The sequence below is a fragment of the Phoca vitulina genome, unplaced genomic scaffold, assembly GCF_004348235.1.
Source record: "Phoca vitulina isolate PV1807 unplaced genomic scaffold, GSC_HSeal_1.0 scaffold38, whole genome shotgun sequence".
Taxonomy (NCBI): Eukaryota; Metazoa; Chordata; class Mammalia; order Carnivora; family Phocidae; genus Phoca; species Phoca vitulina.
In genome coordinates, this window is record NW_022589741.1 from 13,489,394 (window position 1) to 13,513,753 (window position 24,360).

At 45.0% G+C, this 24,360-nt stretch overlaps 1 protein-coding gene and 2 pseudogenes across 9 annotated transcripts in view; all 3 read left to right on the plus strand.

The window, feature by feature from the left end:
• The first annotated feature begins 941 nt into the window (after window positions 1-941).
• LOC116646823 lies at window positions 942-1,253 on the plus strand (annotated as a pseudogene).
• A 75-nt stretch (window positions 1,254-1,328) lies between these two features.
• Window positions 1,329-2,266, plus strand: LOC116646824 (annotated as a pseudogene).
• Window positions 2,267-6,618: 4,352 nt separating this feature from the next.
• CEP164 (centrosomal protein 164) overlaps window positions 6,619-24,360 on the plus strand; it is a 66,137-nt gene continuing 48,395 nt past the window's right edge. For all 9 annotated transcript variants that reach the window (XR_004302233.1, XM_032427856.1, XM_032427860.1 and 6 more), the window contains exons 1-3: window positions 6,619-6,719; window positions 12,012-12,129; window positions 16,836-16,947. Coding sequence is in view for 8 of the 9 variants with exons in the window: in XM_032427856.1 (XP_032283747.1) it covers window positions 12,048-12,129; window positions 16,836-16,947 (194 nt within the window). In the remaining variant the exon portion in view is untranslated. The remainder of the gene's footprint in view (window positions 6,720-12,011; window positions 12,130-16,835; window positions 16,948-24,360) is intronic.

Genomic DNA, 24,360 nt, shown 5'->3' on the forward strand with positions numbered 1-24,360 from the left:
TATTCTAGGCAGCCAACTGCATAAGCAAGGTGCAAAGGGGAAAGTGCAGGGGCGATTTGTCTCCACTGGAGCCTGCAATCTTGTGGGTCTTCTCTCACCTGAATCTTTCTGTGCCTGTGATACTCTACCTGCCCTCACCTCCACCCCAAATGCCGTGAGTCCCCAAGAGCCTCCTCATTTCTGGGCTGCCAGTCAGACTCAGGGCAAACGGCTACTGTCAGCTTCAAAGTGTTATCACTCGGAGAAGTATCTGTATATTAACCAGTGAGAGCTTAAAACAAAAAGCTTCAGAGCTCTAACAGCTTAAAGGAGAAAAGCCATACGATTATATCAACATATTATTTTTTTTTTAAAGATTTTATTTATTTATTTGACAGAGAGAGACACAGCGAGAGAGGGAACACAAGCAGGGGGGAGTGGGAGAGGGAGAAGCAGGCTTCCCACCGAGCAGGGAGCCCAATGCAATGCGGGGCTCTATTCCAGGACCCTGGGATCATGACCTGAGCCGAAGGCAGACGCTTAACGACTGAGCCACCCAGGCGCCCCAAATCAACATATTATTTAAGCAGTGTGGAAAGCTGTTGTTAAAATTCAGTAATTCTGATAAAAATGAAGGGGGAACTTCTCAAACAACCTAACAGAAAAATCATAGAAAACATAATAGTGGAGAGGCTGAACTTACTCCCATTAGAGTCAGGCTTAGCCAAAGGAAGGTCATTATCACTACTCTTCTCCCACGTAGTTCATACATTTTTTATTTTATTTATTTATTTATTTATTAGTAGGCTCCACACCCAGCTTGGGGCTTGAACTGATGACCCTGAGATCAAGAATCCCATGCTCCACTGCTGAGCCAGCTAGGCGCGCCTCCCACAGAGTTTAGATCAGCCTAGCTAATTGAGTAGGATGAGAACATGAAACAAGTGCTATAAATACTAGAAAGCAAGCAGAGTGGAGTGAGTGGTCGCCAGAGATGCCTGACGGTCTGTTCTGAGGTGCGGCCAAGGAGAGCGATGGAGCCGGCCAGAGACCGCTTACACCCGAGACGGACTACAGAACAGCACGTACCAGAGGTGGAAGTCTAAGTCAAATGTAGAAGGACAGCCTCGCTGAGCCACCAAGAGTGTCAGTCATACCCAAAGCGATGTCAGCAGCAGCAGGTGCCCGGGGAGGATTTCCAGGGGCAACCGAGACAGGCATTCTTAGCTGAGACGCCAAGAGGTGGTGAAAGCAGGACTGGAATATCCAGGTAGCTGATTTCCAAGTAAAAAACCAGGCTCCATCTACCATTTGAAGCTTCTGCCCCAAGTTTGCACTGTTGGTAAGAGAATCTGCGTCATACCTTTATCTGAAGCCTTCCCTCAGGTCTTAAGGATCCTGCAACCTTGCTGCAGACCTTGGATTTGGTGGAACAGCAACCATGACTGTGGGAAAGAACAGCGAGATGCTGCAGCACATTGATTATAGAATGAGAGGTGGCCTGCAAAATGGCCAAATCTTCCTTGCCAAGATTTTTTTTTTTTAAAGTAATTTCTGCAGCCAACATGGGGCTTGAACCTACAACCCCGAGATCAGGCGTCACAAGCTCTACCGACCAAGCCACTGGCACATTCATTGGCACCTTTAAGGCTTTCGCCAAGCATATGAACTTGATCCTCTGTGATTGTGATGAATTCAGGAAGACCAAGCCCAAGAATCTGAAGCAGCCAGACAAGGAAGAAAAGCGGGTTTGGGGTCTGGTGTGGCTACATGGGGAGAACGTGGTTTCCATGACTGTGGGGGCACCACCCCCCAAAGATACTGGGATTGCTCGGATACCACTTGTTGGAGCTGCAGGAGGCCCTGGGGCACCAGCGGCTGTCCCAATTCCCCAGGCTCCTGTTGGGTTAGCAGGCCCTGTCCGAGGGGTTGGGGGGCTGCAGGGAAGAGGTGCTAGAGCAGCTGTGCAGTTGTGGCTCCTGCCAGCAATGCTGGAGCCCCAACTCGATACCCGTCTAGATGGGGGACCCCACCCACTTCTGAGAGCCGAGCAACACCACCTCCAGACCTTGTGGCCCCTCTACTTGGTATGAGACCGCCCATGGGCCCACCAGTTGGGTTCCCCATGCTCGAAGGATGCCCCGCTCAAGGCATGCCCCCTCCAGGAATGAGACCCTCTCCACCAGGAATTAGAGGTCCACTCCCCCCCCCAGGAACGCGTCCACCAAGACCCAAGGATACTGTCAATCCTTCTAAGTCACATTTTTCCCTGCAGTGTGTCTTGTAAAACTGTGTAGAGTGTCTGTGAGATTTTTGTTCCCTCTTTGCGGCATTAATATTAGATAATAAATGCATGGAGCAATTATAAAATATATCAGAGAGCAAAGGAATGCTTACTTGCAGATATGATATGAGTAGAAAATCTTAACCCATAAGGTGATTAGACACAAGTTTAAAAATAAAAATCGATTTTAAAAAAATCAATAGATCAATGTATGCATGGAAATTCTGTATGTGATGAAGATGACATTGATGCTACTCAGCCATCAAAAAAAGAGAAATCTTGCCATTTGTAACGATGTGGATGGAACTAGAGGGTATGATGCTAAGCGAAATAAGTCAATCAGAGAAAGACCATTATCATACGATCTCACTGATATGTGGAATTTAAGAAACAAAACAGAGGATCATAGGGGAAGAGAGGAAAAAATTAAACAAGACAAAATCAGAGAGGGAGACAACGCCAAGAGACTTTTTTTTTTAAAGATTTTATTTTATTTATTAGAGAGAGAGCATAAGCAGGGGGGTTGCAGGCAGAGGGAGAGGGAGAAGCAGGCTCCTGACTGAGCAGGGAACCTGACTCGGGGCTTGATCCCAGGACCCTGGGATCATGACCCGAGCCTAAGGCAGACACTTAACCCACTGAGTCACCCAGGCGCCCCCTAAGAGACTCTTAATCATAGGAAACAAACAGGGATGCTGGACAGGAGAGGGGTGGGGGGATGGAGGTAACTGGGTGATGGACATTAAGGAGGACACATGATGTAATGAGCACTGGGTATTATATAAAAAAATAAAATAGAAAAATAAAATAAAAAAATAAAAAGTACTTAGATCATACAAAAAAAGATGACATTCATATCAAAAAGAAATTGATATATCTTTCAATAACTGTTTTTGGGACAATTGGCTATCCATTTGGAAGGAAAGAAAATGAAATCTCTATCTCACGTAAAAATAAATTTCAGATAGATCAAAGGGTTTAACATGAAAAATAAAACTACAGAAAAAATAGAGGAATATTTAATATTCTTAGTTAAAGAAGGTCTCTCTAACAAAACTCAGAGTTCTTGTTTTTTGTTTTTTTTAATGGGCAGGTTTGACTACTTGAATTTTTAAAACTTCTGTAGAATCACTTCTGGTATTCCAAGTCTGGTTCTTCCACTTAGAACCTAGGAGACCCCAGGCTAGTTCCTTATCCTTTGTAGGTCTCAATTTGTAAATGGGGATAACAGTAGTACATACCTTGTAATGTAAGATTCAAATGAGATAATCCATATGAAGCACTTAGAATGGTGTCTGGCATACTGTAAATGCTCAGTAAATTTTAGCTATTAGCGTTATTATCACTACAACATTTACAAAATGAAAAATGACATTTACAAAGTTAAAAGATAAGTCACAGAGTAGGAGACATTCCTACTATGGAGACATTCATATAATAAAGAGACAAAGGGTTAATGTCTATAGTATACAAAGAGCATCTACAAGTCAATAAAATCCCAACCAACATGGCTGAAACATGAACAAAGAATGTGAATTGATAATTAATAGAAGAAATTCAAATGGCCAAGAAACATTTGGGAAAAAGTTCAACTTCATTAATAGTGAAAGAATGCAGTCACAACAACATTTAGATACCATTATTGATTGATTGATTGATTGTAATGTAAGATTCAAATGAGATAATCCATATGAAGGAAATTTTCTCTCTCTCACACCGGAAATTTTTGGTGTTGGTGAAAGTGTTGGTTGGGCTAAAATTGTTCTGTTTTTAGAGAGAAATTTGGCAATGTCTATTAAAACGTAAAAAATGTAAACTCTTTGAGCAATGTCACTTCTAAGATCCTATCCAATGAATACAATGTATTCAGCATGTACTTAATACCGACACTTTGGAAACAAAATGAATGATTACCTGTAGGGGAAGGAGACATTCATTTAATGGAATCCTACTTCACCATTATAAAGAATGGAGTAACTCATTATGAACTCACCTTGAAAGATGTTAAGTGAAAAAGCACATTGTAGAACAATATGTACATTATGATCTCATTTCTGCAAAAATTAAAAAAGATGCACGTGTGCATATATATGCATGCATATAAATTTACACTTGCATAAACATTAAAAAGTCTGGGAGATAGAAACCAAAATGTCAACAGTGGTTTCTTCTGAAGTGTGAAATTCCTTCCTTCAATTGGCTTATTTATTCATTCAGCAAGTGTGTATTGAAAACCTACTACATGCTAAGCATTGTTTTAGGCACTGTGGATATAGCAATAAATAAAATGGACAAAATTCCTCTCCTCATGCAATTCACATCTTCCATAGGGAGACAGATAGTAAAATAAATAAATAAAAAAAATATACAGTGTGTCAGATGGTGATATACACTATGGGGGAAAATAAAGCAGAGAAGAGAGGTAGAAGGGCAGTTTCCAATTTTAAATATGGTGGACTGAAAGAGTAGAGGGAGCATTTCACACCTTTATATCCTTAAAAAATTGTAGGGTTAACAAGGGTTTTTCTTTCTTATTATGTGGGTGATTTTCTGTATGTTACAAGTAAACAGTATGAAAAGAGAAGAAAAAGTTCTAACGGTGTAATTTCTGACTTGGGGGTATGGCATAAATTTTGGGACCTATTTTGTTTTCTTCCTCCCACATATTTGAGTGCAGAAGCTAACCTACAATGGATAAAATTCTTTATCTCTCTTCCTCACTCATTGGGTATATTACTGGCATATCAATTGGTGTGTCATTTTTGTTATTTTCCCCCAAAGATTTGCTTTCTTGATTGTGTTTACCTAAGAGCATTTTATAAATTGGTTTGCATTTTGAAGAACAAACCTATAGGGCAACCTGATAAAATGCAAATTGTTTATCTGTGTGGGGTAATCCCACTAATCCCTTGGTGACCCTGATTTTATTAGCTCTCCCCATGAGATAGAAAGGGACCCATGTTAAGGAATAAAAGTTAAGAATTTTGATGGCAATTAAAGTCAACTGGATTGATTACAAGTTCTGAGACATAGAGACCAAATCTACCAATAGTTTTTTTGGGTCATGTTTTGTATAAGGTCTGTGGTGGATGAGGGGGTGAGCCCTCAGAGTCCTATCCTAGTCGGTCCCTCTTGCCCCTCAGGGAGACTTTTAAGGAGTGTGGAGAGGAAGGGGGGCAATGATTTGTCATCTGCCGGCAGAATAAAGGAAGTAGAAGCAGAGCTGCCACAGAAAGAGCTGAAGTTAAACAAGAAGAATACATTCTGGATGTCTGACTTGGGATCTACAGGGACAACGACCTGAGTTCCGCATTCTGGGACCAGGGCCTAGTGGTTTTAGGAGTTGGTAGGAGTTGGTAGGAGCCAGATCCATTTCCACAACAGAACTGTCAGGATCTGCTCTAGGTGCTTCATTCTCTCCAACTGGGAAGTTCACTTTTCTGCCCCCCCCCCCCCAGTTTCCCATTGGTGTAATGGCCCTCTTAACTTCTTTGCCCCCATTAACTTCTCTAGGAGATTGAGGACACTTGAGGGAAAAGATTTGCCCTCCACCTAAGCAAACTTAAGCTCTTTGGGATTATATTAATAGCAACCCTTTTGCCAGAAAGAGCTGTGGAGGGGGCTACACATTGTGTCACTTTCTTCTTCTTCAGAATTTAAGTCATCTCTACACCCAGCGTGGGGCCCCAACTCACGACTCCAAAATCAAGAATCGCAGGCACTCCGCCCCCCCCCCCACGCCCCCAGCCAGCCAGGAACCCCTGTCACTTTTTTCTTCCTAAACAGACTATTTGAAATACTTATGAGAGATGTTATCCCCAATGTTGCAGACATTCAAACTGAGCCCTGCGCTCTGGGTGAAAAGGTAAATAACGGAAACCACAGCTCTTAAATCCTGGTTAAGGGCTCACCGATTTCATCTGAGCACAGGGAAGCGTTTTCTGCGGGGGTGGGGGAGGTGGTCTCCCCTTACCTGTTTATTAGAGATTCAACTGGTTACTGATGGTCAGTGTCTTATTCACCTGATATTAATCACACTACTTAAACAATGATGACGAATAGATTGCCTTAATTAATTCGCGTTACCATAAATACTGTGAATGACTCTTTCCTGCCCGGGGAAGAAATTCCTCTCCTAACAAATTCAGAGCTCTCTTACGACCCCCTCGACTAACTTGGACTACAACTCCCATCGTGCAACGGGAAACGTGCATAATTTCTCCGTGACCCGACGGGACCTATAACCAATCCAGTGCCAAGGTCCTCGTTCAGCGACCTATTGGCTCTGTGTAGAGGCGGGACTCTCAGTTGCTAGGCTGGTACCCTTTCCGGAAGTGCTTGTTGGCCCCTTCAGGGCAACACCCCGGCGTCCCTGGAAGCGGGGAGCCGGGGTGGTGCTGGGGAAGCCGCGCGGAGCCGGGAGCGGTGGCCCAGTGCTTCCCGGGGCGGGGGACAGGTGAGGACCTCCTCCAGGGAGGGGTCGGGTGGCGGGGGAAGGAGGGAAGCGGGAGCGTTGGGACACACTCGTGTGTCCGCGAGCGGGAGGAGCACGATTGTGGGCGGGAACTGGAGGGAGAGGTTGGGAAGGAGCGGCCGGACTAGGGTGCATCCGTCCTGAATCTTTCCGAGTGGCGGAAGGGGCGCTGGGCTGGGCTGGGCTGGGCTGGGGTGCCGGCGGGGAGCGAGCGGCGCCCCCGAGCGCCAGTGACAGCGTGTGAGCTTGCTGGGGCGCCCGTTTACTTGTTCTGTCCGTGGTTGGAGTGTGAGGCCCGGCCTCCGAACCTCGCTCGAATACCCCTCTCGTGGGGAGGCTTCCCCCGTGCCCGAATCCAGGGCTAGCCCGACCTTCTGCCGTCTTTGGGTCAGCTGGGCAAGTCAGGGAGTTTTGGAGGTTTGTTTTTCCCTTCCTTTCCTTGTACTGATTTAAAAAATCTACCTCCTCCACCTCGAATGGCAGCCTTCACTTGGCTTCCATGACTCCTCGCTCCCGGGTCTCCTAACTCTTTGCAGGCCTGTGTTTTCTGCTCACCATAGGCCGCAACTGGGTGATTTCCCCCGCAAGTTCAGTGACCGTCTGTTTAACTACGGTGAGCTCGTCACACCCCTTTCCTGAGCTCAGACCTGCTTACTGATCATCTCCAGCTGCATGCCTCCCCCACCATCCTAGCCCCCCAGATCTGTGCCTCTTCTTGTAGTTCCTGTGTCAGTAAAGGACTTCACCGTTCACTCAGCCAGGTCTGCACCTGGAATTCATTCATAAGATATACGCAGCAAACATTTGCTGGGCATTTCTTATATTCTAGGGAGTGTGCTAGGTGGGGCTATTGGGCAAGGCATAGAAGCCAACAGATAATCCCGTGCTGGTCTAAGTGCCCTGATTTCCCTCCTCCCTGTTCTTCACTTGCTGCAGACTTCAAGTCCTGTTATTCTGCCTCCTAATACCCTAAGCATCTGGTCTTTCCTTTCTTTCTCACAGCCACCGGCTTAGTTCATAATTTCTTGCCTGTGCTTTCAGGAAAGCTTCCTAAGTGGTCGCTCTGCTTCTTCTGTCCTTGCCCTCCTGAAATTAATTAGTTCTTAGACAGCTGTCAGAATATCTTGCTAAACTGCAGATCTGGTCATGCCAGTCTCCTTTGTGAAATCCTGTGCTGGCTCCTCATCACACACAGGATACAACCTAAATCCTCCCAAGCCCTTTATAGTGTGCTCCTGGCCTTCCACGGTAGATCTCTCTCCTGCCGCTTCTCCCATTGCCCCTTGCGTTCTGGTCGGGTCAGAGTGCTTAAGACCTCAGGCTTTGGGGTCAGAGAGACGTGGGGGCAGCATGCATGTTATGCTGTGCCCTTTGCTATCTGTGAAGCCTTGGGCAAGTTGTTCTTTTTTATTTAACCTTGCTGAGCCTCACTTTCCTTATTTGAAAAACAAGGAGAATATTTTCTACCTCTTGGAGAGGACGAGGTGAGATGATGTATATATAGCATTAGTACGGTTCTTGGAACATAGGAAGTGTTCAGTGAATATAAACTTTTGTTGTCATAATGAATTCTCTGTACCCACAGTGTTCTTCCTGCCTCTTTGCCTTTGTGCATGCTGTTTCTTCTGCCTTCTATTCCCTTATCCTGGTGAGCTCCTGCTTATTCTTGAAGAGCCCTCTCATTGGTCCTTTACTCTGATGCTTTCCCTGATCTTTCAAAATAAGGTTAGTCATCCCTACCTTGGTTTCCTGTTGTACCTCCTGTTACTTAAGGTGCTTCACACATTTTACAACCATGTCTTTATGTGTTTGGCTTCTTAGCGAGGCTCAGCTAGAGTTCAGGACCTTGTGCAATCAGGCTTGTAGCCCTAACAGCACAGTGCCAGCCCATGGTAGGTGTTCAATAAGTGGTCATTGAACGTTGGAAAGGCCTTCACTTACATTCCCTGGTACTCGATCTGTCCCCTGGAACAAGGTAGAATAGGGCTTTCAAATATGTAAATAGTTACAGTAATAACAACAACTCACATTTATTGAGAGCTTACTATGTTTTAAGTATTTTACATGTATTGAATAATTTATTTTTATTATTATTTTTTTAAAGATTTTTTAATTTATTTGATAGAGAGAGACACAGCGAGAGAGGGAACACAAGCAGGGGGAGTGGGAGAGGGAGAAGCAGGCTTCCCGCCAAGCAGGGAGCCCGATGTGGGGCTCGATCCCAGGACCCTGGGATCATGACCTGAGGCGAAGGCAGATGCTTAACGACTGAGCCACCCAGGCACCCCTTATTTTTATTTTTTTAAAGATTTATTTTTTCTAGAGAGAGAGCCGGTGCAAGAGTGAGTGTGAGTGGGGGAGGGGCAGAGGGAGAGAGAAAATCTCAAGCAGACTCCCAGCTGAGTGTGGAGCCAGACATGGGGCTCGATCTCATGACCCTGAGATCTTGACCTGAGCTGAAATCAAGAGTCAGAGGCCTAACTGATTGAGCCACCCAGGTGTCCCCCATGTATGGAATAATTTGATTCTCACAACCCTTTGGGATAGACCTTGTTATCTCCATTTTACAGATGAGAAAACTGAGACAGCTTGCCCTGCTGGTAAGTGGCAGAGCTGGGATTCAGAGCCAAGAATGTTCCCAGACCCATGCTCAGTTACCACTACATAATCACCTCTCATGTCTCCCGCCTTCTCCCCAGTGCCTTCTTCAGTAAGTCTTTTCTCTGCTGCACTTTCTCTGTAACTGTTCCAGCAGAGTGGAAGAAATCCAGACACAGGGAACTCTCATTATGCATATGTGTGTGTAAGTATGCTCTGTTCGCTTGCAGGTGTTTTTATTCCTCATCGCATCTCTAGTGCCAGCAAGAAGTAAACTTAGTAGGTGCTCAGTAAATATTCTCGAATGAATAAATGATCTCTAGTAGCCATTAAAGGCATAGGATTTCTCTTCCTGCCACCTTCCTCATCCTACAGTTCCTGTCCTTTTGGTCCTGCCCTTACCCACATCCTTTCTTAAGGCAGATAAGGCAAAGAAAGGAGGTAGAATATAGCCCACCCACATCTTAATTTTTTTCTGATGGAAGATTTGTTTGATATTGGAATGATCCATGAATTTAGATTTTCCTGGTTTTTCCTGACCTTTAAATATAGCTAAATAGGTATTCTGCCACAAAGAGATTTACTTGCCCCATGCTTTCCCGAGATGGGATATGTCTAGGGATATGTGACATCTCTCAAATGTGGGATTTCTCAAATGATCTGAGATGGCTGATACAGTGCCTTGTAATAGATCACTGCCCTGTTGGATTGAATGATGGCTAGCCTGATGTCCCCAGAGATCCTTTCCCTTTCCCTCTCCTCCCTAACTCAGAGAATTCAAGATTCCGGTGGCTCCTTAAGCCACATCATCCACCCTGGTTTCTGGTACCTTTCTGCCCTGCTTTTCCAGAGTCGGTGACCCCAGTTCTCTCTGACTGTGTGTGGAGGGAACGTTACTTCCGCAGGATGTTACGGGTTCCTCGGGTAGGAAGCAGATCTCCACTTGGGTTGATGTACTGCAGAGGAGAATGCTTCTTCCATTAGCCTGTCTTCCTGCGGCACGAAGTGAGTGCTTGGAGGTGTCACAGTGGGAATGAGAGGGGGGCAGAGCCTGACTCCCTTGGCTGCAGTGGGCTGACACAGGCAGCCATCTCTCATGAGTCCTGAGGCAAGATACCTTCCTTGCTCATCTGTCAGCTGTCAGGGTGCAGAGAGGACCATAGTAATGGTCCCTCCTATATCCTGTGCTGTTTATCAGGGGTCCCTCTCTAGGGGTCTGGGGACAGATTCAGAGCCACCAGATCGGGCCATGAGCGCTCATTAGAGGATGCATCCTGACCTTTTGGATGACGGGGTCTTTCTGCTCCCTTCCCCGGCTATAAGAGGGCTGTGCTGTGTTCGCTGCTCCCGGGGGAACAGTGTCAGCTTCTGAAGAGGTCAGGCCCTGCTTCTCTAGGTTCCTGTCGGTCACATCAGGGTGGCGACAGCACTCCCAGCTGCACCACAGCCACTTTACAGGGTGACTTGTCCCCGCATCATCGGGAGCTTCAGTGTGGGAGCTGCCGTAGGGAAGAGTTGTGACCGGGGTCCTGAGGTAGTTATAGGAGGAGGGATTGGAAGGGAGGAGCAATTCTAGAACGGGGCCAGCTTGTCAGTTGAACAATTCGACGCTGTCCCATCCCTGGAGCTACAAACCTTGGTTTCCAGTTGGAAACTTTCTACCCCCGTCCTCCTTCCTGGTCCTGTTAAACCTGCCATTGCGGCATCTGTCCCTTCTGCCTTCTCTCTGCTTCTGCCCTCGTTTAAGGCCTCGTCGTCTTTCCCCTGGATGGTGGCCTCCTCCGTGGTTTTCCCGACACCAGTCTCATTCCCCCGGTCCTGCCATGCCCCTCCTGCCAGCCTTCTCATCCTAGAAAAAGGCCACTCTGTGCCACTTTCTTTCACCAAAGCCCTCAGTGGCTCCCCTCTGCCACAGGGGAGAGGCGAGGCTCTTCCGCATGGTCTGCACGGCGCTCGGCCGCGACCTGGCTTTCCGCCCCAGCCCCTGCTATGCCTGCTGGGGTCCAGCACTCCAGAACCGCTCGTCTGCACCCGACGCCCCCTTGCCTAGAACACCTCCACTTACACCACTCTTGACTGCCTTTGGTCCCCAGCCCCTTGAAAAAGCCTGCCTTCCTCCCTTCAGCGGGAATGTTCCTTCTCTCTCAGTACCTCCAGAGCAAGATGGTTTTATTCCCCTTCTGCCTTCCACTGTTGAAGATGTGTTTGCTACTTCCACTAGATCGTAAGCTCCCTGAGGGCATTGCTGAATGCAAATAGGGATGTGTGTTGAGACAGTGTGACTGCACTGGGATACATTGGTATATGGGGGGGGGTGTTGCTAGTTCCTTTGGTGTTTCACTAGGGTTTTCTAGCAGGGGTCCTATACTGTGGATTATTTCTCCTGTGTTGGGGGGGGTATGAAGTCAAACTCTTGAGAGGGCTGGGTTTCCAGATCTTTTGTGACCCACCGAGTATTCAGCAAGCCTTTGGGAGGTGTGTCTCAAGGAACTTTCCCAGGTGCAGAGCCTAGAAGGCCCGAGTTCTGAGCCGTTGGTCCCACCCTTCACTGTCCCTGGAGTTGGAAAATCCCCGGCTGAGTTGGCTTGCATGGTCTGGTCTGATCCAGGTGCTCCATGACGCAGCTCCAGTTTTTCCCCTTTTAAGCTGGGTCACTGATGTTCTCTTTGGGTGCAGGTCTTTGGGACCTAGGTGTTCGAGCCCAGACCAATCATGGCGGGAAGACCCATCCGCATAGGAGACCAGCTGGTTCTGGAGGAAGACTATGATGAGACCTACATCCCCAGTGAGCAAGGTAAGAGGTCTGGGGTGCCCTGTAATAGTTCTTCGAGCGCAGGAATTATCTCTGTCCTTCTAATACGAAGTACGCTATGCGTGCAGGGCCTCTCCGTATATTTGGTTAGATCAGGGGTTGGAATACTGTAGTCCATGGACCTAACCTGGCCTGTTGCCTTCTTGTAAATAAAGTTTTATTAGAAAATAGCCATGCTTATTTGCTTATGTATTGTCTGTGGCTGCTTTCATGGCACAAGGGCAGTGTTGAGTGGTTGTGACAGGAGCCCTGTCACCCACGAAGCCTAAAATATTTACTGTCTGGCCCTTTACAGAAAAAGTTTGCTGACTTTGGGTTGGATCAGGGATTAATTTAATTTAATTTTTAAATTTTTATTTATTTATTAGAGAGAGAACGAGCAGGGGGAGAGGAAGAAGCTGACTCCCCACTGAGCAAGTAGGCTGGTGTGGGGCTCTATCCCAGGACCCTGGGATCACGACCTGAGCCAAAGGCAGATACTTGATCAACTGAGCCACGCAGGCGCCCTGATCAATGATTAATTTTTTCTTTTTTTTTTTTTTTTAAGATTTTATTTATTTATTTGAGAGAGAGAGAATGAGAGAGAGCACATGATGGGGGGGAGGGTCAGAGGGAGAAGCAGACTCCCTGCCGAGCAGGGAGCCCGATGTGGGACTCGATCCAGGGACTCCAGGATCATGACCTGAGCCGAAGGCAGTCGCTTAACCAACTGAGCCACCCAGGCGCCCGATCAATGATTAATTTTAAATGAAAATATAGGGGTGCCTGGTTGACTCAGTCGGTAGAGCATGCGACTCTTGATCTCAGGGTTGTGAGTTCGAGCCCTACATTGGGCGTAGAGATTACTTAAAAATAAAACCTTAAAATAAATAAATAAATGAATGAATGAGTAAATAAATGAATAAGTAAATATTTTAAAAAAGAAGTCCATCTTAAAAAATAAATGAAAACATAATAGGGGATACCATGAAATACAGTGTGTCCTGAAGCCAAGGGGGACCCAATTTCTTGAGAAGAAAACTAAAGCAGTGTTTTGTTTTGTTTTTAACAGCAATAATAACAGAATTTACTGAGTGCTCCTCTGTGCCAGTCTCTGTGCTAAGAACTTTACATGTATTTCCTTTGCTTTTTTAAGGTTTTTTTTTTTTTTTTTTTTTTTTTACTTATTTAAGTGATCTCTATACCCCACGTGGGGCTTGAACTCACAACCCTGAGATCAGGAGTCACATGCTCTTCCAACTGAGCCAGCCAGGAGCCCTACATGTACTTCCTTTTCAACCCTCGCAGCTCCATCAGTTAGGTAATGTTATCATTCCCATTTTACAGATGAGGAAATGAGGCACAGGAAGGTGAACTAACTTCCCTTCAGGCACAGGTCTGCTGAGCGGTGCAGCCGGGACCCGCAGCCAGGTGTCCTCAGGAAAGGACCCGCACGTTAGCCTTCCTATTTATGCTCCACCTTGCACCAGAGTGTTCTTACAGTGTAAAGCAGATCATATTAGGGCTCTGCTTTTAGTAATATTCTATTATATTTAGGATAGCCACTTGCCACAGGCCCTTTGCACCTGGTCTTCTGCCTGAGTGCTCTTTCCTCAGTGCTCTGCATGGCTAGCTCCTTTGTCTCCTACAGGTTTCAGTTGTGTTCCATTCTGAGAGGTTTCCCTTGACCCTTTCCAAAGGAGTGCCCCCTCCACCTTGACGTTCTCTATCTCATACCTCATTTACTTCCTTCATTACCTTTATCAGAAGATTTAATTCTTGGGGCGCCTGGGTGGCTCAGTCGTTAAGCGTCTGCCTTCGGCTCGGGTCATGATCCCAGGGTCCTGGGATCGAGCCCCGCATCGGGCTCCCTGCTCTGCAGGAAGCCTGCTTCTCCCTCTCCCACTCCCCCTGCTTGTGTTCCCTCTCTCGCTGTCTCTCTCTCTGTCAAATAAATAAATAAAATCTTTAAAAAAAAAAAAAAAGATTTAATTCTTTGTATATTTATCGGTTTACTTCTTTAATGGTAGTTTCTTCTCCTAGAATATAGACTCCATAAGGTCAGAGACCATTTCTCTTGTTCACAGCACATAGTAAGCACTCAAAAAATATTTGTGAGATCTGCGAATAAGTTAGTCTCTGGCAAGCCAAATTCCAGCTGGTCCTTTGAAAAAGCGCTTTTTCTTCCCTAGTCCCCAGGTGTGTCAACCTCCACATTCTCCCCTGAGATGACCCAAACTGGTGATGCCTTTCTGGCCTGGGCTATTGTCATCTGAAGCATCGATGTATTTATCTCATTATTCCTCGGGGGCTCTGGTGACGTATTCCAGTGGTTAGTTCATCTATCTTTTTCCCTGTAAGTAAGCTAGCTCTTAGCTCAGTACATACATCTCCCCTGTTCCTCCAGATCTCTGATGAAAGAGCTTTCTAAATGCTTTCCAAAGGAGTATAACGCAAGTCTCAGAGTCCATTAATACATAGCAAAATTGGAAAAGAAACAACTGCCTTCATGTCATGGGAGAGAGCGTTCAGAGTGGAGAACAAGGCTGCTCAAGTATCAGCCCACTTTCTCAGCGCAGATGTCCCCTGGCCCCATGCAGAAGTCACTGCTTTGTCTCTGCTCCCGTGGCACACAGTGCATATCTCCATTCATGGTTTAGACTCCGTCGTGTGTCAGTAAGGTCCTCAAGGGGCTTCCTCTTCTCTAGTGCAGTCCATGCTAGTTGATTGAGTGATGAGCACTTTTGCAGCAAGATTTTGGAAATCTTGGGAGAGCTTGTGTCCCAGTAAGGCTGCCCTCATTCAGGATGGTTCTGGCTGTGGCTGGTGGGCTTCTTCCCCAGGCCCCTGCCACACTGATGTCTTGGTCTTTTTTTTTTTAATATTTTATTTATTTATTTGACAGAGTGAGACAGTGAGAGTGGGAACACAAGCAGGGGGAGTGGGAGAGGGAGAAGCAGGGAGCCCGATGCGGGGCTGGATCCCAGGACCCTGGGATCATGACCTGAACTGAAGGCAGACGCTTAACGACTGAGCCACCCAGGCGCCCCTGATGTCTTGGTCTTATTGTTTTGCTTTTGTCATCCTTGGCTTCAGATTACATTCTTGGAGTATGGCGATAGCATGCTTTGATTCAGGTGTACCATTTGTAATTTAGGAAGACAAAATTATATATGTTTATTATTCATATTTAGAGACATAACACCTGCTCACTTAAGAAAATTTAGAAAGTAAAGGTGAAGTAGAAAAAAGGTTGTCTAGGAAGAAACTCTGCTTTTCCTTTACTCTCACAGTCAAAATGCTGGCACCAGATGTGTGGGGATTTTCCTGACACCAGCTATAGGTCCTACAGTTCAGTTCAGTTCTGACACTGTCTGCCTGGAGAGAGCATCCGATCCCACAGGCTAAGGGCTCAGTCCCCCAAGACTGCCCTTACTTCAGATGTCCGTAGCAAGTCCCAGGCTGTCCCTGGTACTTCTTTTTTTTTTTTAACAAGATTTTATTTATTTGACAGAGAGATAGTGAGAGTAGGAACACAAAGCAGGGGGAGTGGGAGAGGGAGAAGCAGGCTTTCCGCTGAGCGGGGAGCCTGATGCGGGGCTCGATCCCAGGACCCTGGGATCATGACCTGAGCTGAAGGCAGATGCTTAATGACTGAGCCACACAGGCGCCCCTGTCCCTGGTACTTCTGACCAACAAGCTAGACACCAGAGTCCCATGCTCCCCTCCTTGGGTTAGATAATTTGCTAGAACAGGCCACAGAACTCAGGGAAACACTTAAAACTTCTATTTGCCAGTTTATTATATAATAAAGGATATCATAACAGATACAGATGAATAGCCAGGTGAAGAGATACTTAGGGTGAGGTCTGAGAGGGTCCCAAGTGCAGGAGCTTCTGTCTCTGTGGACTCGAGATGCGATATCCCCCTGGCACGTGGTTGTGTTCACCAACCCAGAGGCTTTCTGAGCCCCATAGTTTAGAGATTTTTATGGAAGCTTCTTCATCAAGTCATAATTGATCATTAACTCCTTTTCCAGCCCCTCTCCCCACTCCAGAGGATGGGAGTGAGGCTGAAAGTTCCAAGCATCATCTTCTATTTTTTTTAAGGTTGATATTTATTTATTTATTTATTTATTTATTTAGCACAAGCATACGAGCAGGGGGAGGGGCAGAGGGAGAAGTCGGTTCCCTGCTGAGCAGGGCTGACACAGGGCTCAATCCCAGGACCCTGTGGATCATGACCTGAGCCCAAGGCAGATGCTTAACTGACTGAGCCACCCAGGTGGGCTCCTCCCCCCTTTTTTCCAAGATTTTATTTTTAAGTAATTTCTACACCCAGAGTGGGGCTTGAACTCACAACCCCGAGATCAAGAGTTGCGTGCTCTACCGGCTAAGCCAGCCAGGTGCCGCTATAAGTTCCAAGGTTTAATCATGGCTTGGTCTCTTTGGGGACCAGCCCCCATCCAGGAGCCCGCCCAGAGTCACCTCATTGGAAGAAAAGATGCTTCTGTTACTCAGGAAGTTCCAGGGGCTTTCGGAGCTCTGGTTCAGGAACTGGAGTCAAAAGCTAAATAGTAATAGGAACTGGGGGCAGAGACCAACATGTATATTTCTTATTATTGCACAAGGTTGATTGTGATTTTTTTTCTTGTGTCCATCCACATCCCCAACTTCCTTCCTTTCTCATCCTCCTGCCTCTTCTTGCAGAAATTCTTGAATTCGCCAGAGAGATTGGTATTGATCCCATCAAGGAACCGGAGCTGATGTGGCTGGCGCGGGAGGGCATTGTGGCCCCACTACCTGTGGAGTGGAAGCCCTGGTAAGTTGGCACGCATGCGGCCTGCTGGCTTCGCCTCTCACGGGCACAGGGAGCCTGGCACTGGAGGTCAGCTTTCATTTGCCACCTTTCGAAGCCTGTCCTGCATAGAGTTGGGGACAGCAGTTGGGGACAATGGGGGCCATTCCTCCGTTGCGCTGCCTGATGCTTTGGGTCTGAGCTTAGGCCGACTTGCTGGTCCAGGGTCCCAGGAGCTGCTGCCTTGGGTCAGGTCCCACAACACCAGCATCTGTTTTCGACACCCTGGGGAAGTGTCATTGTTATTCTTTGCAGACTGCTACTGAGAGTGACAATATTGAGAGCCCCTCAGCATGTCCACGGTGGATCCTGGTGCTAAGAGGGATTGTAGTGGGGCCACACAGACTGGCAGGGATTCTGTCTCCCTTGGCAAACTGTCCCTGACTTTGAGTCATGGATTTGTTCATATTTTCAGTTTCGTTCTGAGCTCTCTGGATGGTGAGGAGTGGACTCACTCAGCTTGTCAGGAAACCAGGTTGATGGTGAGGAGGCTAACGGGGTCTCGGCAGCTGTTGCCAGCACATCCCCGCCTGAAGACCTCATCCTGTCCCACTCTCGGGGACGGTGATGCGTGTTCTCCGTTCTGCATGCCTGCTCTGTTCTCCTCCTTGTCACAGGCGCTCCGCGTGCCAGCTTGCCTCTTAAAGTGTGTGCTGAGTTTACTTCCTACCGCAGCTGGCCATTTGCCTGCCCTTGTCCCCAGCTAGTGCCCAGGTGTCTTCTGGGGTCTTCCCTTCTGCTGGTCTTGTACGGTTTTGTGAGCAAGGTGTAATTATTCTGTTCTTATCCATACCATTCGATGTGTTGGCCAAGCTTCAAAATGACTGCAACTGTGGCCTTATCATCCCTGCCGAAGAATCGTACGTAATCCTTTTAGCTTCTCCTCACGTGGCGGGCTCCCTGTTCTCTTGATCTTTTCAGCTGCGTTTCCTTGGATCTCCTCCAGTTTCATGACATCTTTCTTATTAGAAATCCGTCAGCACTGTGCACAGTATTCCCGGTGCTGAGGATGCACAGTTGTGTTTGTAGGATAAGTTCATAGGATAGTGGTTTCTGTTTTGTTTCCAGTATCTGCCCTGATACCCACATTTGCCTTATCTATTTTTTTCAAAGATTTATTTATTTATTTCAGAGAGAGCGAGGGAGAGTACATGTATGGGGAGGGGCAGAGGGAGAGAATCTTCAAGCAGACTCCATGCCCAGCACGGAGCCTGCTTCGGGGGCTCGATCCCACGACCCATGAGATCATGACCTGAGCCGAAACCAAGAGTCAGATGCTTACCTGACTGAGCCCCTCAGGCGCCCCGATGTTTGCCTCACCGATTAATTTCTATCTTCTCTGTCTTTGTTTTTAAGTTTATACATATGTGTGCTGTTTTGCTTTTGGATCCTTTTTTCTAATGAGAAACCACATGAGAAATATAATCAGTATAGTAATACCTTAATGTACACACACCTAATAAATAAATAGCTGCAGTGTTTGTAAAAAGTAAAGTGGTGGGTGGAAGGAAGGAAACCGTCATTGGTTATGGGCCAGCCATGTGCCATGCTTCGTGCTGGCCGCCTTCACGGTCCTGCTAGTGGTGGCCGGCACTCCCTCAGCCTGTGAGGGAGCATGAACTCTTTCGCAATTTTTAAAATACCATAAGTCAGTAAAATTTAATGGAACATGCCATTGTCTACCCTTTCAATTGCAAGAGTAACTACTGTTAATTGGTGAATTCCGTCCTGGCCTTGAAAACACACCCCACCCCACACACATGGTTTTGTTTGTTACACATAAGTATGTCCTACATACATTGTTGCTCTTCTCTGTCATTGTGTGGTTCACCTTAGCCTTTTAACAGCTACACACTTTTCCATATATAGATGTGCCATAATTTTTAAAAATCCCGATTTATTTAACTACTCTTATATTGAAGGGTGTTTAGATTTTTTTCCAAATTGACCCTGTGTGTGGGTCTACTTCTGGTTTCTCTGCTCTCTTCCACTGATCTGTTTGTCTACCTTAACACCAATACTGTAAGTACTGTCTTTTTACTATGTCTTGAAATCATTTACGGTAAATCCTCCAGCTTTGTTCTCCATTTTCAGAGTTGTATTGTAGGTCCTCTGCATTTCCATATGAATTTTAGAATCAGCTTGTCATTTTCTACCAAAAAAAAAATCCTGTTAAGATTTTGATTGGAATTGCACTGAATCTATAAATCAATTTAGGGAGAATTGACCTCTAAAATTATATGGAGTCTTTCAACCCCTGAGCAGGGTCTGTCTCCATTTATTTAGGTGGTTCTTTAAGAAATGTTTTATAGTTTTTAGTGTACATGTCTTGCCCATATTTTGTTAGATTTATTCCTAAGTAGTGCATATTTTTGATGTTTCTGTAAATGGTATATTTTAAAATTTCAGTTTCCTATTGCTTTTATATAGAAATAAAATTGGTTTTTGTATATTGATATTGTAGCTGGCAGCCTTGCTAAACTCACGTGTCAGTTCTTTTTTTTCTTTTAAGATTTATTTATTTATTTTATTTGAGAGAGAGAGTGCTCTTGGGTGCACAGGTGAGCTGGGGGAGTGGGGGGAGGGAGAGGGAGAAGGAAAGAACAGACTCCCCGGTGAGCATGGAGCCCAAAGCGGGGTGGGGGTGGGGGGTTTAATCCCATGACCCCAAGATCATGACCTGAGCCAAAATCAAGAGTCTGACGCTCAACTGACTGAGCCACCCAGGTGCCCCATGTATGTCATTTCTAATATTTTTGTAGATTACATAGGATTTCCTACATACGTGATCACGTCTTTTGTGAAAAAGACATTTTTACTTCTTCCTTTCCAATCTGGATGCCTTTTATTTTTATTTCTTTCCTTACTGCACTGACTAGAACCTCCAATAATAGAAGTGGTGACAATGGACATTTTTGCTTTGTTCCTGATCTTAAGGGATTGAGTATGATGTTAGCTGTAGGTTTTTGTAAATGCCCTTTGTCAGGGTGAGGAAGTTCCCTTCTATTCCTGGCTTGCTGAGAGTCTAAATCAGAAAGGATATTGGATTTTACCAAATGTTTTTTCTGCATCTATTGATTGATAGGATCATGTGGGTTTTTTCTATTTCGGTCTTAATATGGTCAATGATATTGATTGATTTTCAAATGTTAAACTGACCTTACATTCCTGGGATAAAGTCCACCTGGTCATGATCATATATTATCAGATTTGATTTTCTAAAATTTTGTTAAGTATCTTTGTTCTAAAATAATAGTTTTTTTTTTTTTTTTTAAAGAAAGATTTTATTTATTCATTTGAGAGAGAGAGAACATGAGCAGGGGGAGCGGCAGGCAGAGGGAGAAGCAGGCTCCCTGCCGAGCCAAGAGCCCGATGCGGGGCCTGATCCCAGGACCCGGGATCATGACCTGAGCCAAAGGCAGATGCTCAACCATCTGAGCCACCCAGGCGCCCCCTAAAATAATAGTTTGAAGGGGATGAGGTAGGTAGAGTTTGGGTATTTTTTTTATTACCGATTACCAATTTTATTTATTCATTTTTTGTTACAAGTTGAGACCTCTTTTCTGGCTCAGAAAGTGATTCTGTTTATGTAAATGTTCTAGGTGTTCTCGATAAGAATGTATCTCATTTTCCAATATAGGGTTCTATAAATACCCATTATATCAAGCATGCTAGGTATGTTTATGTCTTCCTGTATCCCTAGGCACTTTTGTCTGGTCTCAATCTGAATAACAGTTTAGTTGAGTACAGAATTGTCTGTTGAATTTGACCAGCCCTTGGCCAATATTATGTACTATGATCTTCTGGTTTTCCTTAATAAGACCTATTTTCTTAGTCTCATTTGTTGTTCCTTTGTGGGTAGTAAATCTTTCCCCCCTCTGGTTGTTTTTATAATTTTATTTTTATCTTTGGAGTCCTGTAATGTCACTGCAGTGTATCAGGTATGTATTTATTTTTATTTCCTCAGTTTAGGATTTGGGTGCTTTCTTTCTTTGAGGACTCCTGTCTCTCTTCATCCCCCTTTCCTCCCCTAATTTAATGATTCTTCAAATTCCCACAAGTTCTCTTATGTTCTTTTCAGTATGTCTGGTTTTTGTTTTTTTTTTTTTTTTTTAGAGTTCTGTTCTTTCATTATGGATTCTACTCTTTTTATCCCTACAGTAATTTTAGATGTAGTTAATTTTAGTCTTCTTTTGATTATTCTGCTATGCCAAGTTTACTAATGCTTCTCTTCACTGGTGCTGATTCCCTTTTACCGTGAACTGTCTTCCCATGGGGCTTGTTAATTATTTATTGTGAGTTTTGTGAATCCATCTTCTATAGAGTTATTTTCTGTGTTTTATTCCTAGGTTGTTGAGTGGCTTTACGATAGCTTGTGCCAAGGATTTTTTCAGTGGGCGTTAGGACTAAATTTTTACATTAATTTTCCGATTTGGGATTTTCTTACCACAATTTGGACTCTATGTCTACATGTGTCTTGGGGTTTTAATTTTTCATGGAATTTGATTTTGCCTGCCTAGACCTGGATTGGGTGACATGCTTCCTCGCTCCACTAGGTTCTTCTATTAATGGAATGAGCAGCTTTACGGGCCCAGCAATATGCAAGGGTCTCATTCCTAGTTTCCAGATTCGTGAAGGCCTAAGGCCATCTTCTCAGTCTGTCACTTGGCATTAAAACCCAGGTTTGAAGGGTCTCTATCCAGGTCAGACACCAGCCTTGACCTGTCACTTCTCACACGTACTAATCAGGCTTCACGTTTTCTTTCTGTTTCTGGCCGCTGAGAATTTGGCACCAGGTGAGGAGAGGTCAGATGTTTCCTTCAGTTTGGTTAAGCATGTTGCCTGAGATTTTGTATGTGTGTCTAGAGAAAAAAATTTTAGAATTTGAATCAATGTGTTAAAAGACATGCAAAATTTAAATATTGTTAGTTAATCCCAAATTACTTTCCATTGCAGTTTAACCATCCCTCCAATAACAGTAGATATGGTTCATTTAAAAATATTATCAGTTAAAACACTGTTAACCCCCCCAAAATGATCAGTACAAAAAAATTGTCAATCCAGGGACAGGAGATTATACCTGATTGTTTGAATTTGCATTTCTCAAATTGTTCATTGAGTTGAGCTGGCCATCTGTTGGCCATTTGCTTATTTATACCCTTTGCCATTTTGTCTGCTGGGACGCTTATTTTTTTTATTTTGGAGAAGGTGAAACTCTGATTTTTCTGTGTATTAATCTTATACTACTGTTTCTATTATTTTCTTCCATTCTCCTGTCTTTTAATTTCTTTACTCTTTCTTTTATCACACTGAAATTATACATTTTTTTAAAGTTTTTTTTTTCCAGGTAAAACATACATAACATAAAATGTCCTGTTGTAACCATTTTTAGATCGTTCAGTGGCATGAAGTAACATTCACAGTGTTGTGCAAGCATCCCCACCACCCAGTTCCAGAACTTTTTCAGCTTCCTAAACTGAAAGTCTGTGCCCACTCTCCCCTCCCCCAGCTCCGGGTAACCTCTGACCTACTTTCCGTCTGTTTATTAACCTATTCTAGATCGTATACCCACAGTATTGGTCCTTTTGTGTCTGGCTTATTTTACTTAGTCTCGTGTCTGCGGGCTTCATCCACGCTGTCGCCCATGTCAGCACCTCATTCCTTTTCAAGGTGGAATAAAATTCTCGTTGTATGTCTGTGCTGCATTTTGTTTATTCATTTGTTTGTCAGTGGACATTTGGGCTGTTTGCACCCTTCTGCTATTTTGAGTAATGCTGCTGTGAACATGGGCGTACAAATATCTGCTCGCATCCCTGCTTTCAGTTCTTTTGGGTGGAATTGCTGGGTCATATGGTAGTTCTATTTTTTAATTTTTAGGGAGCCGCCATACTGTTTTTCATGGTGGCTGCACCCCCTTCCGTCCCCACCAGCAGTGCACAAGGGTCCGGCGTCTCCACATCCTCGCCAACACCTGTTCTTTCCTGCTTGTTTGGTAGCAGCCATGCTAGTGGGTGTGAAGCGATATCTCGCTGCGCTTGTAATTCTCACTTTCCCTGATGGTCACTGATGTTGTGCATCTTCTCATGTTGCTTATCTGTCATTTGTTATCTTTTTGTCTTTCATTCCTGATATTTTTCCTGCTTATTTCTGCATGTTTTCTCTTTTATTGGAATTGAGTTGAGCTTGTCAAGTTTTATAAGGAGCCTGATTGGGATTCTACTGGGATTGTATTGGATTTATACATTAATTTGAAGATTATCAGCATGTTTATAGACTTTTTTTTTTTAAAGTGGTCTCTGCAACCCATTGTGGGGCTTGAACTCAGAACCCCAAGATCAAGAATTGTGTGCTCTGCCAATTGAGCCAGTCAGGCTCCCCCAGACTTGAGTCTTTGTATTCAGGAACATGGACTGTCTCGCCAAATGCTTTTTCTTTTTTCCTTTTTCCTGACTTTTCAGTAAAGCTTTATAAAGATTTTGCACACTTTGGATTTATTCCTGGGTATTGTGTCTTTTTATATTGCTATTGTGAATGTGTGGTTTGTTTTTTGTTTTTCTAATAGCTGTCCCAATGGATTATTAATAGATCCTTTTTTTTTTTGAGATTTTATTTATTTGACAGAGAGAGAGCACAAGTAGGTGGAGCAGTAGGGAGAGGGAGAAGCAGGCTCCCCGCCGAGCAGGGAGCCCGATGCAGGGCTCGATCCCAGGACCCTGGGACCATGATATGAGCTGAAGGCAGCTGCCCAACCGACTGAGCCACCCAGGCAGCCCTGAAACACAGATTCTTGAAATGCACCTTTTACATTATTTTCTTTTTCTTCTTTTTGAAAGAATGTGGGGGGGTGGGCAGAGGGAGAGAGAGAATCTTAAGCAGTCTCCATGACCCTGAGATCATGACTTGAGCCGAAGTCAAGAGTCAGATGCTCAACCGACTGCGCCACCCAGGCGCCCCTACGTTATTTTCTTCTGTTGTTGATCCCCACTGGCTTGGATTGTCACCTCTTGTGAGTTCAGGGTCTTCTGCAAAACCAGGGTTTTCACAATGCCTCTTCTTCCTTACACCATTTATAAAAATATTAAGCAAGTTCGAGCCTAGAATATATCTCCAAGATCCCATCGCGTCTGTACTTATCCATCTAAAACCAAATTTATTCCTACTCCAGTCTAGCATGAATTCCCAGGAACCCCAATGATTATACGTCTTCTTCTAGAGAAGTCCTTAGGTATCCCAATCCTTTGTTCCTATCTAAGTTAACTCCTGTCTTAGCCACACGGTACCCTTCCATTCTGTGTTAATCCTCCCCGTGTCCTCCTGTCCTCCCCTCTTCTCTCTCCTGCCCCTCTCATGCCGTTCTTCCTTCTTCTCCATCTTTCT